Source organism: Exophiala dermatitidis (genome assembly GCF_000230625.1).
Source record: "Exophiala dermatitidis NIH/UT8656 unplaced genomic scaffold supercont1.1, whole genome shotgun sequence".
Lineage (NCBI taxonomy): Eukaryota > Fungi > Ascomycota > Eurotiomycetes > Chaetothyriales > Herpotrichiellaceae > Exophiala > Exophiala dermatitidis.
The window spans coordinates 3886593-3905490 of NW_008751646.1; the positions used below are offsets into that span (position 1 = coordinate 3886593).

The 18898-nt window shown below is 45.8% G+C and overlaps 4 protein-coding genes across 4 annotated transcripts; 3 read left to right on the forward strand and 1 right to left on the reverse strand.

Moving 5' to 3' along the window:
• Positions 1 to 5629: 5629 nt before the first annotated feature.
• Positions 5630 to 7239, forward strand: HMPREF1120_01379 (uncharacterized protein; the record flags this gene model as incomplete). The annotated part of the gene is made up of 7 exons (XM_009155394.1): positions 5630 to 5773; positions 5843 to 6039; positions 6120 to 6246; positions 6330 to 6446; positions 6518 to 6709; positions 6778 to 6932; positions 7020 to 7239. 7 exons carry the CDS (start codon positions 5630 to 5632, stop codon positions 7237 to 7239), a joined length of 1152 nt encoding a protein of 383 aa, XP_009153642.1.
• Positions 7240 to 7314: 75 nt separating this feature from the next.
• Positions 7315 to 10313, reverse strand: HMPREF1120_01380 (uncharacterized protein). The gene is made up of 3 exons (XM_009155395.1): positions 8699 to 10313; positions 8552 to 8648; positions 7315 to 8504 (listed from the first exon to the last, which is right to left on the reverse strand). The coding sequence occupies exons 1-3, from the start codon at positions 9712 to 9714 to the stop codon at positions 7773 to 7775; spliced, it is 1845 nt and encodes a 614-aa protein (XP_009153643.1). The 5' UTR covers positions 9715 to 10313; the 3' UTR covers positions 7315 to 7772.
• A 631-nt stretch (positions 10314 to 10944) lies between these two features.
• HMPREF1120_01381 (mitochondrial processing peptidase) lies at positions 10945 to 12715 on the forward strand (the record flags this gene model as incomplete). Its single annotated transcript, XM_009155396.1, has 2 exons — positions 10945 to 11049; positions 11111 to 12715. 2 exons carry the CDS (start codon positions 10945 to 10947, stop codon positions 12713 to 12715), a joined length of 1710 nt encoding a protein of 569 aa, XP_009153644.1.
• Positions 12716 to 13946: 1231 nt separating this feature from the next.
• HMPREF1120_01382 (uncharacterized protein) lies at positions 13947 to 18196 on the forward strand (the record flags this gene model as incomplete). Its single annotated transcript, XM_009155397.1, has 2 exons — positions 13947 to 18019; positions 18073 to 18196. 2 exons carry the CDS (start codon positions 13947 to 13949, stop codon positions 18194 to 18196), a joined length of 4197 nt encoding a protein of 1398 aa, XP_009153645.1.
• Positions 18197 to 18898: the final 702 nt, after the last annotated feature.

Here is an 18898-nt window from a genome sequence, read left to right on the forward strand (position 1 = left end):
AATCTCGTCTAGTATTTTATTAAATCTTTCTATTTTTCTATTAATCTAGAGATAGTAAAAGATTATTATATAATACTTTATCTTAACGCGATTAAGGTAGTACTTGATAATCTTTAAGATTAGATTAGTACTATTATTCGATAATAATTCTTAAAACGCTTTATACTAGTAGTAGATTTCGAATAGAAAGTCGATAACTACTTTATCTATAGTGTTCTTTACGACCTTTACTATTAGCTAGTCTATAGAGAAGTTAATAGCTATTAGAATCTATTAATTTCTATAGAGCGTAGTTAATAGCGAGCTAATAAAGTCGATTATCTACTTCTTAAAGAGTTAGAAGATCTATCTAATCTACGAATATAGTTCTTTCTAGTTCTTCTTCTATCTTTAAACTAACTAGTATTAGTTATAAATTCGAGTATTTATAAGAATATTCTTTATTATAAATAGTTACTATTCGTATACCTTAACGATACTTTCTATAGCGGCCGCGCTATAGTATTCGTAGTACTTATAATAGTACTTAATAAAGTCTCGACGAAATAATATAGAAATAAAGAAAGTAAAGTAATTACTAATCTTTCGGAATAGACGATCTTCTTCTACGAAGTATTAATCTAGATCCTTAATACGCGCTAACTACTCCTTCTAGACTAGGCTTAAGTCGGATTTATTCTTTATTATTAATTAAGCTATAATAGTATCTTTCTATTCTATATCGTTATTCGAATATACTATTTATTAGATATTTAGGAATACTTCTACGCCGCTAGAGATCTATACTTTATTAGTAGAGCTCTTTTCTAGAAGATCGAGTCGTCTAGAAATAGTATTAGAAATAATAGCTTTAGAGCCTTTACGATATCGAATATCTAAGTCGAACTCGAAAAACTTATTAATCTATCGCGTAAGGCGCTTCGAAGGCGTCTAAGTAGTATTTAGATATTTTAGACTCTTATAATCGATTATAATAATTATCTTATAGCTATTCTAGAGATATATAATCTAGGTTTAAAGAGCGTATTTAATAGCGAGAAGCTTCTTTTTATATATAGAATAGTTTAGCTCGATCCTATTAAGTTTCTATCCGTCGTAGACGACTAGATACTATTTTCTATCGGGTTCTTCTTATAGAAGAATATAATCTAAAGTCTACTCGAAGTAGTCTATCTCTACGTAAAAAGACTTCGATTTATCGACTTATTATAAAACTAGTTTAGTAACGAGGGTCTTCTTAAGTACTTAAAAGACGTACTTATATCTCGCGTTCTATCGAATAGATCGGAACTTCTTCTTTTAAAGCTCGATATCTATCTCGATTAATAAATCGAATAGAAATATAGTAATCTTTACGAAGTCTTTAATAAATCTTCGATAATAGGAAGCTAAATCTAAAAACTAATATACTTTATATACGTTTCGAGACTAAGGCTATTTAAGGATAGCTTATACCTTTATAGATATAGGTTAGTACTCTCTATTATCTACTATATATTTATAGAATTTAAGCTATTAGACGCTAATAATATACTTTAATAACTTCGTATATAGTTTATAGTCGTATAGTACCTTAACTATCTATTTAAGATAACGTTTATATTCTTCTTCGATCTACGAGTAGATAATAATATCGTCTAAGTAGACGATTATAAACTTACTAATAAATTCTTATAGGGTATCGTTTATAATTCTCTAAAACGTCAAAGGGGTATTAGTAAGTCTAAATAGTATAGCTAAGAACTTATACTTACCGGATCGCGTATTAAAGGCGATCTTTTCAATAGATATCTTTTCTATCTAGATCTAGTAGTATTCTTAGATAAGATCGGCCTTCGAGAGCTACTAAGCGGCTTCGATAGTATTAAGATAGTCCTAGATCTAGGGTAAAGGGTAGGTATCCTTAATAGTAATATTATTAAGAAGATAGTAGTCGATGTATATCCGCCATTTGCCTCCAGGTTTGGGCATAAAGAGTACAGGGAAACCCCATTCATTGGCAAGTTCGTGATCCTCTGAAACGTCGAAGGGGCGTTGGTGAGTCCAAACGGCATAGCTAAGAACTTATACTTACCGGACCGCGTATTAAAGGCGGTCTTTTCGATAAATATCTTTCCTATCTAGACCTAGTAGTATCCTTAGATAAGATTAGCCTTCGAGAGCTATCGAGCGGCTTCGATAGTATTAAGATAGTTCTAGATTCGAAGTAAAGAATAGATATCCTTAATAGTAATATTATTAAGAAGATAATAGTCGATATATATTCGCTATTTACCTCTAGATTTAGGTATAAAGAGTATAGAGAAACTCTATAGACTCTCTAAAAGCCGGATTAGACTCTATTCTAGTAAAGTACGAATTTACCGATCTTATTTATCTTAATATTCTTTCGATAAAGAGTAGTAAAGTAAGTTAATAAACTTAGTATCGTCTATATCGATTTCGTACTTAATATTCCGCTTTATTAGAAACTTAGTAGATAGTTCTTCTCGAAATACTATTTTAAACCTTTCGAGAATACGCCTAAAACGCCTATTCTTAGTTCTAGATATTAAAGAGATTACTTTATCACTAGAACTCTATTCTCGTATAAGATATAAGATAGAAGTCTAGTCGAGTATAGATAGTTTAGAAACCGCCTTCTAAGTCTTTCGAAAGCTAAGTAGGTTTAATTTAGCCTCTTTAATATCTTTATAGTTAATAGTTCGAAAGGGTTAAAGAGATATCGAAGTTAATTTCCTAGTCCTATTACGTATCGTTATATATAAGTAACTAAAATCCTAGAAAGCGTTATACTTCTTTAGCTAGTTAAGTCTAAGAATAATATTATACGTATTCTAATTTAAGATATAGAGTATCGTTTAAGCTTAAAAGTTATTAATAGTTAGACCCGTTATAATAGCTTAATTAAAGAGAGTCGTTTTACTATTAGTAAAATATACTTAAAGAGATAATCTCTAGATAATTTTATAGTTTTTATCTAGTCGCTTAGTAACTCTTCTTAAGATATAGAAGATATCGGAGCCTATATTAAAAAGAACCGTAATAAGATAAGAATTACTATACTATTCTAGCGATCCGCTAGCGATATTATATCTCTAGATATAGTTTAAGTTATAATTAAAGACTTTAGTCGTATTAATAGCGATATCTATTAGATTATCGAAAAAGAAGTTAGAGTCTAATAAGCTTATATCGATAGCCTTTAAAGAGTCTATAACTTCTTTATCGTCGCTAGACGCCCTACTATCTAGCGACTCTTCTCTTTTCCTCGATAGTCTCGTCTTATAGATTTCTTTAAATTAGAATAATCTTTCTTTTAATAGCTAACTTCTCTATAACCGAAGTAGAGACTATCGTCTTAATACTTTTAACGAAAGCTACTTAAGAATCTACGTTTATTTCTATAATTACGCGAGATTTTAGTCTTAGTAGATAAGAAGAATCTTAGTCGAAGGCCGTTAAGGACTATCTCGATATTACTATTAGCGTTCTTACGATCTAGTTAGGTAGTCCGAGAAGATTAAGAAGGTTTTCTTAATAAAAATCTTCTTAAGTAATCTCGAAGAGAGACTATTCTATATATATTAGCTTATATCTCTCTTTCGCTTTTATCTACGAAAAGAGCGTAATCTCTATAATTTTAAAGAAGTATAGTATCTAGAAGAAGTTCTATTTAATTTCGAATAGTCGTTCTAAGCTCTCGTTTAAAAACGAGTAGATATTTAGCGTCGCTAGAGCGAGAGTCGAGATATAGCTAAAGAGTTTCGATCTTCTATCGAAACTCTTATACTATTTCTATTTACTTAAGAAAATCGAACTTATCTCGACGTTACTTCTACGTCCTAACGTCGCCGAACGCCGTCTAGAATACTTTCTTTTATATCTTCTAGTTAATTAGAAGTAGATCGATTCCGAGACTATATTTTATATTTTAATATATAAGGTTCTACTATACTAAGATATTATTTTTAAGATAAAAAGTTACTAGAATAATACGTTCGCGGCTCGTTAGAGAACGTTTATTAATAACTTTCTTCGTATCTAACTACCTTTTAATATAAATTAGCTAGACTTATATCGCGTCGTTATTCCGATAACTTTTATATCTTAGAGGTTTTTCGAGCCCTATTCCGCTAATATCTTAAAATAGATCTAACGATAGATACTATTATCTAGATAAGGGTCTAGATATATCTATCTAGTCTATAGATAAAAGAATAATCTTTAATAGACTATCTATAGATATCGAAGCGAAGATTTTAAAGATTCTATAATATTATAGATAATTAGCGAGAGCTATTATAGTCCTTTCTAGATTTCTAAGACGATCCTTTTCTAGAAGTTTATATATTCTTTATAGATTAGCTTCTTCTATAAAAATATCGATTTCTAATACTACTATTACTAGAGTTAAGGGAGTATTTATATAATATTTAATATAAAAGAGCTTTCGAATATAGTTTACGAAATACGAGTAAGAAACGAATAGAAGATAATATATAATAAAAGAAAGATAAGTAATCTCGAGAAGAATATATTCTTTATAAAAGCTTTTATCTCGTTTAGTAAGAGCGCTTTATAACTAGCTCTCGATACTCGAGACCGTCCCTAGTTAAATAGTACTCTATTCCTTAAGAGACCTTACTATATATCTTTCTTTAATCGATCTATTATTTTCTATCGTCTACGATAATACGAGTAAATCTAGATAAATTTAGATAACTATCTAGTTTCTACTAGTATAGTTTAGATAGAATCCTAATAAAGAGTTCGTTCTAGTAATAATATTTCTTTCTCTATCGATATATCGAGCTCTTCGATAATATCGTTATTTATAATATCTAGGTTAATAGAACGTAATCGAGGACGTTAAAGTAGCCGTTACTATTATATTTTAGTTATATCGCTAGCTATCGTTTATAACTAAGAGTATCTAAGGATAACGAAACTAAAATTTTCGAGAGAGAAAGTTACTATTTACTACTATAATTTACCTTTCTCGATAAGAAATTTTTATCGCTACTCGTCGTTCTAAGAGTATAATTCTCGTAAGTCTTCGCTACGAAACTAGAAGAAGTTCGTCGGGTATAGAAGACGAGCTTCGAGCTAGAAAACTTTCTTATCGGTTAGTTTCGCTATATATCGAGGCGGTTTCGTTTACCTTTAATCGACTTCGTATAGAAGAGTATCGATCTTCTCGGCGATCGACTACGCTTCTCTTCTTCTCGAGAGAGTATAGGAGTTCTTACGAACTCTAGTTTAAGATAGAGAACTATCTCGTCGCCGCTACTAAATATAATTTTACGGAGAACTTATTCTATTTTAACGGGGCCTAAGGCCTCGTTAGACTATATACTTTCTAGGGGTTGTACGATAGTGTACGACGCTAGTCGAGACCGAAAGACGGTCCTCGACGTCTTTATAATGCTTGGCACGTAGGGTGCCCATTTTGTTATAAGGTAACTTACACGAACCACTGACACTCGGCATCAACTACAGCTTCCCTATCCTTGGTATCTACGAGTCCGTCACTTGGGATGTTACGCGGTGCCGACAAAAGACATACCGTCGACCTCAAACAATAACATGACGCTTTCCACCACCACCACCACCACCTACAGCCGCTATGGAAGCCTCAAGCTTTGTGGAGCAGGTTGAAGAGATGACGGATCTCGAACTGGCAGTCCTACTCAGCCTGATTGCTCAACACCACTGCATGATTCAAGTTGATGATGACTTGGTCGACGACCTAGCCTCAGAACTTGCGCTGGTATGTCGTCTGTTTTTCTCTCCGAACCATAGCCATCGTTCAACGGAACACTAAAGATAGACTATTCAGATAGTCCGAGATGTCTTCAATCTTTCATATATCATCCTAGAACGCGCAGATGTGCAAGACGTCGATCACTTTGGAGAAGCTATTCTGGCGGATGATGATGGCTCTGGAGACTTGATGGATGATATGGAGGATGATGGTACTGGCAGCCAGGCACGTTTGTCCACTCCATTCCCATTCCCCCTCAGCCTCCACCTTCTGTCGAATAAATGCTAATCTATCACTATCATTTCCAGGCCGGCATGCTCCATTCCCAAACCGCCGCCGGAGTGAGCTTTAGCTTTCGAGGGGGCCCGCCATCATCTCATATCGAAGAATCCCAATTCGACAGCCGAAAGGTGGTCAACGTGATCATTGCGAAGCATTTCAATTTCGCCCATGAGGATGTCCAGATCCAGACTCTCGAGGTATGATCATCTCTCTCGCCTTTCCAGCTAGAAGGTCGCCCGTCTACTGTGACTAAACCTAAGCTAACCTATTAACACCATAGTTGATCCGAAAGCGAAGGATATACAGTCGGACGACAGTGCATCTCGCTCCGAAACTGTTTCTGGTCTTACCTATCATTTCTACGTCGTCAAAGGGTATCCGGTTGAACAAACATCTTGTACGCAACGCGGTCCCTCTTTCGCCCCGCCTCTCATTATCTATCTAGATCTCCTAACGTATGCGATACAGAATGATCGCGTCTTCATGTCCCATTTCCACGAAGCAGAAGACGGATTCCCCAACCTCGAAGAAATGGAGGCGACGACCACCACCACCACCCGCCCTTCCCAGGACAACGATAACAACTCCGAGACATCGGCATCGATTTCTCAATCCCCCAGCGTTCAGGTCGTGTCAAACCCTAGGCGGATCGGCGCAGAGGTACGGTCCACCAACTACCTCTCTATACTATTAATCCAAGATATATACTAACCCGGTTACTGTTATAGTTAATCGAACAGCTCAGGGCCCAAGGCAAAGCGGCAACAGTAACTCCCGAGATCAGGAGATATCTTCAAGACATTGTGGTCTTTCTTCGAATGGCGAGGGGCGTCGACGGCGGCGTCACACCCTACGCAACAACACTGTTTCTTGCCCTTGCAAAGTGAGACTGTCCACCCTTATACTTCTCCCTTCCCTTCCTCCCTTGGTCTCGACATATGGACATCTTTCTGACTGCCCTTTTATCTAGATACCTCGCACCATTCCACGGCATAGATTATGTGACACCCGCACTCGTTGCTTTGGCCGCTAAGAAGATCTACCCTCATCGCATCGTTATCGCGTCCCCATCTCGAGAACGAAGCACACTATACGGCACCGATGTGGCCACGGCTGGAGACCTGCTGAGAGATCTCGATCCACATAAAGTCATTCAGGAGGTTCTTGATACGGTTGATTGTCCAGCTTGAGCTGGATTCAGTGTCATCCCAATCCAGAGTCTGGCTGCCAGGCTTGGCTTACGACTTTAAAAAAGCTGAGCTCATCGAAAGAGATTTGAGATCAATGTGGAATGGAATGGGTTCCAGTTCTGTTCCATGCAATGGTGCTCATTTTCAGTGCATCATTGATTTTTCAACCGAGAGCGCATGCTGGATGGATGCCCTGCAGGCAATCTGTGACCGAAGCGGTCAGGATAATATGACATTACAATCATGCCAGTGATAAAGAAACGCTCAAGAACTCGCTCTAGAACACGAAATCACCACCCCTTTTTTTGACCATGGCATTCCCCACCTTCCCGTAGGAGCATTAATAAGGGAATATGCCCACTCTACTGATGCTCGCATAGACTTTTGCACAATGCACAACTTGGAATCCTCATGCTGCCGTTTCTCTGCACTGCAGAGGCCACCCTCCCTCCAGCAAATTCCCGGCGACTTGATCATTCTCTTGCGCAACAGCAGTGACCATAGCACTCCCAGACTTTGCCAACGTATGGCCCTCACTGGGATCGTTCGGAACCGTCCGTGACTTTTGAATTTCCGGGCACTGACAAATGTCCAGCGTCAGAGCGCCCAGCACTTCCATCAAACACAAAAGGTCCCGCATTGTTTCTCGGAGTAAGTGGTCCCTCGCCGGGATTGATGTGCTCAATGTCCGGGGTTTGTGTCCTGGTATGCTCCAAGTGGACATCCATCTCGTCTTCGTCTGGGTGTTGGGGCATTTCAAGGTTCCCGTTCATAGAGTGTATGCCGGTCGAACTGGGATTGGAGGCTTGTCTCCGCGCCAGAAGTCCAGAATTTTGAGCTCCCACTGCCGTGGACGGGCCGCCTTCCAATCCATCGCCTAAGCCTGATGTAAGCTCAGGGGCAGGGTCAAGATTAATATCTGTGGTAGTGATGTCGACATCTCCTGTGTCATTCGCAGCATCCATGTCGTCCGATCGTTGTTCGTCAGTGGCATCGCCATCCGTATGAGCATTGACACTGGCATCCGTCTCGTTGTGCGCTTCTCCATTCTCATTGCCCGTCTGATTTGCCGCGTCATCTGCATTCTCCATCCATTCATCAATGTCAGATTGGGCAATGTCGACATCTGCAGTTAGATCGGTGTACGCTCTGCAGTTTGGACACTGAAACTGTGGATACAGGCTGTTTCTTCCTTCGAGTAAGGGACGAATGCATTTGTAATGCCAGCAATGCGCACAAGGCGCCACGAACAATGCTTGACAAGGCTGGAAATCGGTCAGCACAGAAGTCATGACAGAGTCGGGGTACTCACCAGTACAGAACCAAGGCAGATGGCGCATTCGCCACTATTTGCATTTGCTGACGCTTGATCTTTGGCGAGGCTTTGCAGCTGCTGATGTCTGCTCTTGCTACGTGGGTTGTCAGTATCCATGATCATTTCGAGCTGGGGTTGACGAACTTGAAGTTGTTGGGTTTCTTCTGCCATGACCGATTGCACTCGATTCGGATCTTGACGCAACGGAATATCATTTCCTCGCCTCCGCGGAAATCGATGCCCAACTGAACAATATCCCCATCCTTGATTGGGAATAGTTTGGACTCAGTGTTGGGCTGACTGAGCCTGATGTGGTTGAGAAACGTGCCTGATGAACTGGCGACATCTCTGATCTGCCATTGGCCATCTACGAAACTGAATTCACAGTGCTTTCGACTGACCACTTTGGATTTGAAGCCCACAGGCGCGTCGGAAGGTGTGCTGGGGTTGGCCTCAGGGATTCCCTCACGCTCCGAATACCGACCGACCCGGATGACGGCGTGCTCATTCGGCAATGTTCTCGAGATGGGGGTAAATGTAAGAGATGGCCGGCCATTTCTCATCTCCTGATGGGGGAAAAATCGTATAGTGGGCAGTTGATGTTTGGCTTCGCCATCGTGTGAGTCGCCTTTCGTGCCCGTAGTCATTCTCCTGAGGTTCGGGGGACGCAGGCCGCCCGAATCCGATCTCTCGACCGCGCCATCATCAATGGGTTGATTGCTGTTCGTGTTTCTCCGCGCCATAGAACTTCGTTGTCTTGCCATCTCGTCTGTATTCTGCTCTGCCGGTTCTGAGACCACATCCACCTGATCTGCGGTCTCCGGGGCGGGATGACCTGCGACTAACGGCGACGACGGCCGTGGAGTCCCTTGAGATGTAGCAATCAATCGAGTGTGAATGGCAAGTGGAGTCGTAGGCTCGTTTGGCCGCGAAGCACTTCTTCGCCGAGTAGCAGTGGACGGATCGGGTCGAGTATCGTTGTAGCTGTGAGATCGTTGGAAGTAATGTCTCGGGGAACGAGAGGCCTCGTTCGGACTGGTGCCGCCCGAGGACCGACTGTGTGAAAGGGCACGAAGGTAACTCAGGCCTCTCCGACGAGAGGAAGTTCTATTGAGGTCTGCCCCTGGTTGGGAGGTGACAGAGACAGGCGGCGAGATCATGGGATGACGTTACGGAGGACGAGGAACTATGCTGTATAGAAGTGAAGTACCCGACGGTGAAGAAGCAGCAGCCGCAACGGCAACGGGGCCTGGTCCGAAACCCGAGGTCGAGTAACCAGCGCAGCCTGAAACGGGATGTTTGATTGTGTCGCCACTGCTTGGAGTTGTGAGCCAGGTGTCAGGGCTGCGGAGGGAGAATGGGATGGCGGTATTGTTGTTTGGTCTGGGTCGGTCTCGTTTGGTTCGGGTCGACGCCTGGTACAATGGTAACGGTGATCAGGGTGCCACTGCACAGGACAGCTGCAGGTAGGTGATATGACTTGCAGGGTACCAGTGGTGATGAATTCCACGGGTCCAAGAAGAGGTCGTGACAAGGACAAGGTCGAGTTCAACGAAGGAGTAACAATAATAATAAGGGAGATGCCCGACTCGGAGTAGATACAGGACAGTTCCGCAGTACTGGCAGGTCTGAGATGCTGCAGTGTGTCCTAGTACTTAGTACAGTTCTACTAGTACTACCAGTGTATGCTATCCGAGGGGCCACGGGTGGCTTATTAGAGCCTCGAAGAGCCTACAACAACAGCCTATAACAAGATCGCTGTTGGGCGTTGGATGGTCTTCAAGTTCAACGTAGTCCGCACATCCAAACCCTCATAGCAGTGTTTATAGTACACATTCCCCCCGTCCCAGTAGTAGCAACAAGTACAATAACCTAATGAGAGACCAGAGCCACTGCAGTGAGATGTAGAGGCTGCAACTTGATCTGCTCGTCGATGTCGCCATCGATGTCATCGAACGTCGTTCGCGCAAGGCCGACTGTGATGAGTGGCAGCGCCAAAAGAACTGGGTTGCATTATCGTGATGATGATCGCTTTTGTGTCGCGGGATCTTCGCGAATCTACAGACCTACTAGTCCCTCATTCGCGTTGATAGCCAAATTCTACTGTGTACAATATTGTGCTTTGGGCCATCTTCGTCTCTTCTCGAGTTCAAATTCAGTCGGTCACAAAACCGTAGCAGCCGGCAGTGTATCCTGTGGTGGCCTATCATCTCCCCGGACTCCGAGGTCCACTGCGGCATAAACCTTTGTCTTGACCTTCAAGTTCACCTTGACATAGAACCAAACCCATTACTCAGTGTCCATCAGCCAAGCGACGACGTTCACCATTCCTCGCTATCTCGCTGGTGATAGTTCTGACCCCCTTTCGATCCGGCCATATCTGCCTCAGCATGCGCTCCGCTGCTGCAAAGTCTTTGCGCAATGCAAGGGTGGTTGCGAAACCCTCGAGAGCGTTGGCAAGGAATTATGCCACTGTCAGAGATCCTCTACAAAAAGTACGTCTTACCACGAGATTTCAGACGTGGGCACTGTCCTAACTGACCTCACCCTCCACAGGACCCAGTCGAGCTAGATCAAATCACTGAACTACCGAACGGAGTTCGAATTGCCTCCGAGTCATTACCAGGTCCATTTTCGGGAGTGGGCGTCTACATCGACGCAGGATCGCGATATGAGGACGAGTCACTCCGGGGGGTCAGCCATATCGTGGACAGATTGGCTTTCAAATCAACCAAACAACGGTCCGCAGATCAGATGCTGGAGGCTCTGGAAGCCTTGGGGGGCAACATTCAATGCGCATCTTCAAGAGAAGCCCTGATGTACCAGTCCGCAACCTTTAATTCCGCCGTTCCCGATACCATCGCCCTGCTCGCTGAAACGATCCGCGACCCCCTAATCACTGATGAAGAAGTGCAACAACAGCTGGAAACGGCCGAATATGAGATACAGGAAATTTGGTCCAAGCCGGACCTAATCATTCCGGAATTGCTGCACATGGCTGCCTACAAGGATAACACCTTGGGCAACCCTCTGCTTTGCCCTCGGGAAAGACTACCCTACATCACAAGAGGGCTGATTGAAAAATACCGTAATCTTTTTTACAAGCCCGAGCGCATAGTGGTGGCATTCGCGGGCATTGAGCACGAAAAGGCCGTTCGCCTGGCAGAAAAATACTTTGGGGACATGCCTCGCGGAAACAAACCCTCGGTGGCACAGGATAATGCTCAGCCGTCTACAGCTGAATCCCCAACCGCCAGCACGCAGTCCGAGACGCCCTCCACGCCTTCAGCTACTAGCCGATTTCTTTCCAAAATCCCCGGTCTCAGCAATTTCTCGACTTCAGCTCCTCATCAAGCAACCGTATCTCCACTGGATCCATCGCTTCTCCAATCTGCGCCTGTCTCTCCTCTCACTCAGCCATCCCACTATACGGGTGGCTTTCTCGCACTTCCACCGTTGCCTCCTCCACAGAACAACCTTTCCATCCCTTTGTCGCACGTTCACATTGCCTTCGAGGCCCTGCCTATTTCGTCCGAGGATATATATGCGCAGGCTACATTGCAGACTCTCCTTGGTGGAGGCGGCTCTTTCTCTGCTGGTGGTCCTGGCAAGGGCATGTACTCGCGACTGTATACCAATGTTCTCAACCAACACGGGTGGGTGGAGAGCTGCGTTGCCTTCAACCATAGCTACACAGACAGCGGTCTGTTTGGCATCGCAGGGGCATGTGAACCCGGCAGGGTTGGACACATGGTAGACGTTATGTGTCGCGAGCTACAAGCACTGACGCTCGAGTCCGGGTTTCCCAGTCTCCAGCTGGCGGAGGTCAATCGAGCGAAGAACCAGCTGCGGTTCAGTCTTCTGATGAACCTCGAGTCGCGGCTGGTGGAGCTGGAGGATCTTGGCAGACAAGTCCAGGTCCATGGCCGCAAGGTCGGTGTGAAGGAGATGTGCGCCAAGATCGACGCCTTGACTGTGACGGATCTGCGTCGCGTGGCGAAGCAGATATTGACCGGGCAGGTGCATAACCGGGGCCATGGTACCGGAGCACCCACGGTGGTCATCCAAGAGGGTGAAGACGGGTCTGGCAAGAAGATCAGACAGATCCCCTGGGAGGATGTGCAGTCGCGGATAGCTAGGTGGAAGCTGGGAAGGATGTAAAATGTCTTCCCGAGTAAGGCGTTTACCCTTTGCGACGTCAATGCTTGTATTATAATTGCCCGCAGCACGCAGGATTTTGCGGCTTGGAGGGCTTGTCATCAAAAGATGAATGTCACCAATACTACTCCGATTTACCCATCATTTAGAGCAACGATACGCATCGGTCTCGGCCTGACTACAGGCAATGATCTGCTGACAATCACATAAGTCTCCCCCGGATTGCGGGCATTAGCTGGAGATCGAGGGCCACTGCACCGGACGAGGCTGAATAAGGCTGGAGCTCTTCGCGGTCACTGATTCGTCGAATCGTACCTGCCGCGACTCTGCACTCGGACGAGTTCTCTGCACCTGCCATGCATGACAAGTTCATCTTACGGCGCTACAACACTTCTTCGACCCAAGCAACGAGGTGACACAGTTTTCGGTCCTCCTGTTCAGGGCCCAGCTATCTCTCTTATAGAGGCGAGGGTACAGTGGCCCCTGTAAGTTCAATGCGGGCCAGCTGGCGCAAGATGCACAATCTGGAGATGCGTTGCCCGATGCCCTCTCATGGGTGGTGAGGCCGATCATCTCTCATTCTCGTGAAAGCTGACAGCGCAGCGACAACCGGGCCTGGCTAGTATCAATGTGACCTCCTTTGCATTTATAGCCCGCGCCCACTCCTCTGCTGCATGTCGACTGCAGAAGGCCATTCGTCCGAACCCTCGTCTTGCAGCGTGGTCTGCCTTCAGCCTCAGCGTTCCTCGCCGACTCCACCCACCGGCTAGAGGCTAGGACCGGACAGACTACCCTGTAGCTGCATGAGTTTGCCTTCCATCACCCTTGAAATGATGAATGTTGTCTGTTTGGCGAAGGAGTCATAAAGTGTCAGACACGGCTCGATATACAGCACGGAACCGTGGCTCTCAGACGAAAAGGTGTTACCCACATGCCCTCTGGAAAAGGTCTGGACGTCGAGATCAGCCTCATGGCGCTCATTGTTACTGAATGAAGTTCTGCCGGGCTGTCTGGGTATAAGCGCCAGCCGCCTCAGTCGACATGGGGCCGGGCTTTTGAGGGCTTGCATAGCAGACCGCCGCCATGGGTGGGCTAGAAGGGTCAGCCATGACTCCCCCTCTCTGCACTGCTGGCGCCGACGTTTTCCAGCCGCATCTTAAACTCGAGGGGTTCGAAACCTTTCAGCCTTGCTCTCGACTTTCCCATCTCACTTCACTGCACCGCGTTAAGCGCTATGGCCGAACAAGAAGGCTTCAACGATGCGCAAGAATCTGCAGCAGATGTCCAGACGACCAGCGTGCCACCGTTATCCAACGAATCCCAGGTCAAAAAAACAGAAAGAACGGACACCGGTGGTTCATCCAAGAATAGAGCATCCAAGGGAATCGCAACGGACAACGATCACACGGTATCCTCCAGAGCAAGAGCACAGATGATAAAGTTCAGAAACGCCGTGAAAAGGACTGGAACCCTTGATGGCTCTGTCGAAAGCCCTCCCAAGGAAACAGCGCTCCCGGAGGCAGCACAACAAATGCCGGCCGAAGGGTCTCAGCTGAAGCTCATCTCAGATGGAACTGCAGAGAGCATTCTCGTCGATGTGGTCGCGATCCCAGATTATCATGATGATGCTTCTACTGCGTGGACCTTCAACCTTGAGCATTTGAGAAAGCAGTTACGCGAGCGTCCCGTGGCATTCTCTCAATCTGCTCCTACCACATCTAACAAGAGAATTGTTAGCCCCAATGTCGCTGTCACTCCACCAGGCGAAGATTATCAGTCTTTCGGTTTGACAGCAACACCCTCATGGGACCGGGAAACACCGGGTTCAAGCAAGAAGGTCGAGGCGGGCCCGTCAACACGCAGAACTGTCGCAGGAGTCTTGAAAAGAGCCCCAGCCCTAGAAGCGATTCAAAATATTGCAAATACGGAGCGAACCCAAAATGAGATGAGTATGTCCCTTCCGAAAACTGCACCCAAGATTGGACCACCGCCTCGGCGGCGATCTCAGACGGAGGCGCCTATGAGACATGTACAGAATGAAGTGCCCACTCACATGGTTCAGTTGAAGGAAGACACAGTTGTTTCCCCTGACCAGCTCCACAATCTGAGCATTAACTGGCTTGCGGATCCTGAAATGTTTCCGACCAAGGTGCCCTGGGCAAGGATCTTCAACTTCGAATATCCGCGAAGCAAAGACCGCACTTCAAAGCCACCAAGCCTTGGAGAACTTACAAAGCAGTTGGTAACCGAATTGCTTCGCCGCCTCCACCCGGAGCGGCCGATTATTTTTGTCACCCGGCGTTTTGGCTTTGCTGTCCTTCTAGACTTATTGTATTCTGAATTCCCTATCAACGACTCTGTCAAGCGCGGGCAGTTTTTTCAGTCTATCGCAGCGATGTTCAACTTTCGGGCGCCCGCAGATGCAGCCTCAGGTAATGTCAAAGCCTCGAAGACCGTCCGGCTACCATACGATGAGATTAGAAGAGATCATGTTTACACACGTTCAGAAAAGGTAGAAGCACGCTTACGGCATCTGACCCCGTGTGACTCTCCTAAGCCATTTGTGCAACTCTTGGACGACGATGGCAGGCATCTCAAAGACATGCATGATAAACGATTTGCGGAGTTTGTCCAAAGATTTTTGAGAGCTGCCCATGCTCGCATCTTTCTACAAGCGGTGATAGACGGCAAGGAGGACGAACTCCGGAAACCCGAAGCAGCTGGATGGGGCGTGAATCTCTCCGACAGTGTCGGTCAGACCGCACTTCACTTCGCGATCATCTGCAAGGACATGGAAGTATTATCATTCCTCCTGGGTTTCAAAGGCATCCGAGTCGATGCGAAAGACGCTCAGGGCCAGACCGCACTGCATTATGCAGTGGCGTACCTTCGTAGGCCAAATGAGGCCATTGCAATGCTTGTCGATAACGGTGCTGATGCGACCACTAAGGATAACAATGGGTCAACAGTCCTCGACCTCGCGAGAAAGAAGAATATCCAGCAATCCCTGATGACATTCCGTGCGGTGACAGGGCCATCAAATGATCCTGGGGTTGTTCTTCAACTTCCCAATCCCGATGATCTCGATGAATTGAAGCAACTTGCTGCCGAGGACTCTCTGATGGCTGTCGCCGAATTCTTCAAGGTTAAGGAGGGTGAGGTTGAAACGGAGAAGTTCATCATACAACGGCCCTCAGTCTTCCAGGTTCTTTATAGGAAGTATCCGCATGAGATATTTGAGGTGGCTCGTCGCAAAACAGAAATGAAACGGGACACGAGAGTGTGTCGATGGCTCCATATCCCCGCCAATCATACGGGCTGGGTTGACGGATTGTTTGCTCGGCTTGGTTGGGCAAAGGAATCGATCCAGGTTGATCAACACTCTGGGAAGACATATTGGAGCAACTACCTGAGGCCGCACTGTCGGACCTTTAAAGCGGTCCGTCGACCGCTGCCATCAACACCTGAGAAGCAACAGCACCAGTCCACAGTCGAAGATGAGATTCACAACTCTAAGTCAGTCGGAGAGAGCACAGATGAGGTGCATGGGACTCTCATCTACATGCCCTTCCTAACGTCAGAGAGACATTGTGATCAGAGCACCATTTATAATACCGTCATCGACGATAAAAAGTCGCCGCTTAACGACCTTTACTACGTGGCTGGCCGACAATTCTCCCTTGAAGACATCACTAATGTCGCGAGCGACTTCGACTTTGTTGATCCTAAAGCTGGCAACCAGAATGAAGAGTCGGATCCCGCACGGCTACGATCCGAGCGCGAAATGCTTTACGCGTACAGGGACAGTCTCGGCAGCCTGGGAAGGCCATTGCACATCCGAAGAACTCTAGACCAATCTCACTATCTAATGCTTGAAGATACCCGCAAACGCGATCGAGATCAAGTCGTGCTTCGGCGACAACAGGGACGGGAGGGATCGAAGAATGGTCCCGCTTCAGATTCTCCTGAGGCTGAAGCGGACGATCTGAAAGATCAACACCCTATGGTGATGGTTGATCAGCTGTGGCTTTGGATTGTAGGGGACACTGTCATATCCAGCTTTCCAAGAAGCTGGCCACAGCCTGATTGGACGCAGGAGTGCGATGTCCTCGACCGTCTGATTAGACATATTAACGACACTCCCCGAAGAGGACCCATAAGGAATAGTCGGGATCTGGCCAACTTGATTGTGAAACATTGTGTTGATGTGTTCAACCACCCCATACGGGAGGACCATTACCACCGGCTTTCATTGCATGATGCTTTCGAGACTTCAGTTGGGATTGTCGCCGACCAAGAGATGAGTTTGTTTCGGCAGTTTGAGAATCATGTTCTTCTGTTGAACAAGCTAGAAGTTCTCAAGGGTAGACAGGAGACCGCGGAGAGGCTGGTGGGGACATCCTCAGGATCGTATTATACCGCTTCTGAGTATATTGCTGAGGACCAATCAATCAAGGCATCTGAAAAGTCTGCCGAGGCGAAGCCGATTGCAGACTCTCAGGAGACAGAAAATGAACTGCTGGATAAGCTCTTTGATATCAAGAAGGAAATTGAACAGTTAGACGAAGCCAAGGACATACGCGACGAGCTAAGGATGATTTTGAGGATATTGGAGGAACAGAAACGAGTCATGGATGACTGGTTCGAGATTTCTTCGGGATCAGCAAAGCCTGAAAGCAAGAAGGCCATGCGCGAAGCCCGCGAAAGCAAGACGGCGGCCGGTTCTCTTGGGGTTTCAACCATGTTCGAAACTCCAGATGGTGGTATCACATGGGGACGTGGCGTCTCCTTCAAGAACGCAGCAGACGAGGCGTACGCGACGGTTCAGAGTAATCACAAGGACTTCACACGAATGTTGGAACATGTGGTCACTACGGAGAAAGGTATCAATCAACTGCTCAACCTGAAACAGAAAGAAGCCAACTCTCTCGAGGCGCGGTTTGCACGCAAAAGCGCTGAAGCAGCAACCAAGCAGGGGAACACCATTCTCTTCTTCACGATTGTCACCATCATATTCGGATCTTTGTCCTTCATAACGACCTTCTTCGCCTTGAATGTGACGGCTTTCCCTCTCGATGCTGATAGCGGAGAGCCAGTCTGGCCTCTGAGACAAGTCATCGGGCTGATAATTGGGCTTTCCCTCGGCTTATCCATTCCCTTTATTGTCATGGCATTGACAATAAACTCGACAATGGCATTGGGGACAAGAGCCCTCGGCAAGGCAGGGAAGCTTCTGGGGGTCTTCCACGTCATCCGGTTTCTGAGGGAAAGGAAGAGTGCCACAAGCCAGGCACTGTTGTCCAGCGGGTATTCTGACACGGAGTACTATATTATGTCGTCCACTCACTTTAGCTGGGCAGACAGGGTCATCACCCAACGCCGAGGTTCAAATACAAGTTTCAGTGGCGACGAGGAATCAACGGCGAAGATGAGGACTGGCTGGATGGCCAGGGCCGGTCTTTCGCTACGGCGACTGAGGCATAATTTCAGGTCACAAGAGGAACCATCTGAGCACGTTCAAAGTGCTGACCGGGACCAAGAGCGGGTACTAGTATACTACGTGTAAGAAGGACCAGGTGGGACTGGTTGAGCGCATATCTGGGAAGAAGCAACAGCCCGTCAAACATTGACTGGGCAGAGAGACCGGGGAATTGTTCGCGGGTTCGATCCCGCAGGACATTTCAAGGTCATGTGCTGGCGGTGATTCACGGCGATGCAAGGCCGGTGGTTGATATGATGCTGGGCAAATGGAAGGCCGTCCCAGTCGTAATACTAATCATAATATGATGTGTGCAACACCCGTGGAGTTGTAGTTATGTCCCCGTATCTCCATGTAAAGCGAAGGTCCATGGTGATTACTGATCATTGATGCTATGCAATATGTCCTAATAGTACTTATGCAATATAGGTTGTAGTGGCTCGATGTAAACGAAAGGAGCTGTCTTGGTCTGAATTGACATTCTGCAATCGCACTGGTGCAGTGGTGCCGCCGTGGTGGCAGTACTTTTATTTACTACCAGGTAAACTGTACGTAAAGTCCGAAGCTATTCCCTCGCTCGTATAAGCTACCTCTTTATCTACGTATTGACAGCATAGTAAGGTAAGGTAAGTAATGTATCAGGTAGCCGCCGCGGCGCATATTATCCTGGTCCTGCATGTCGTGCGATGCGGTGATACGGGTTTATC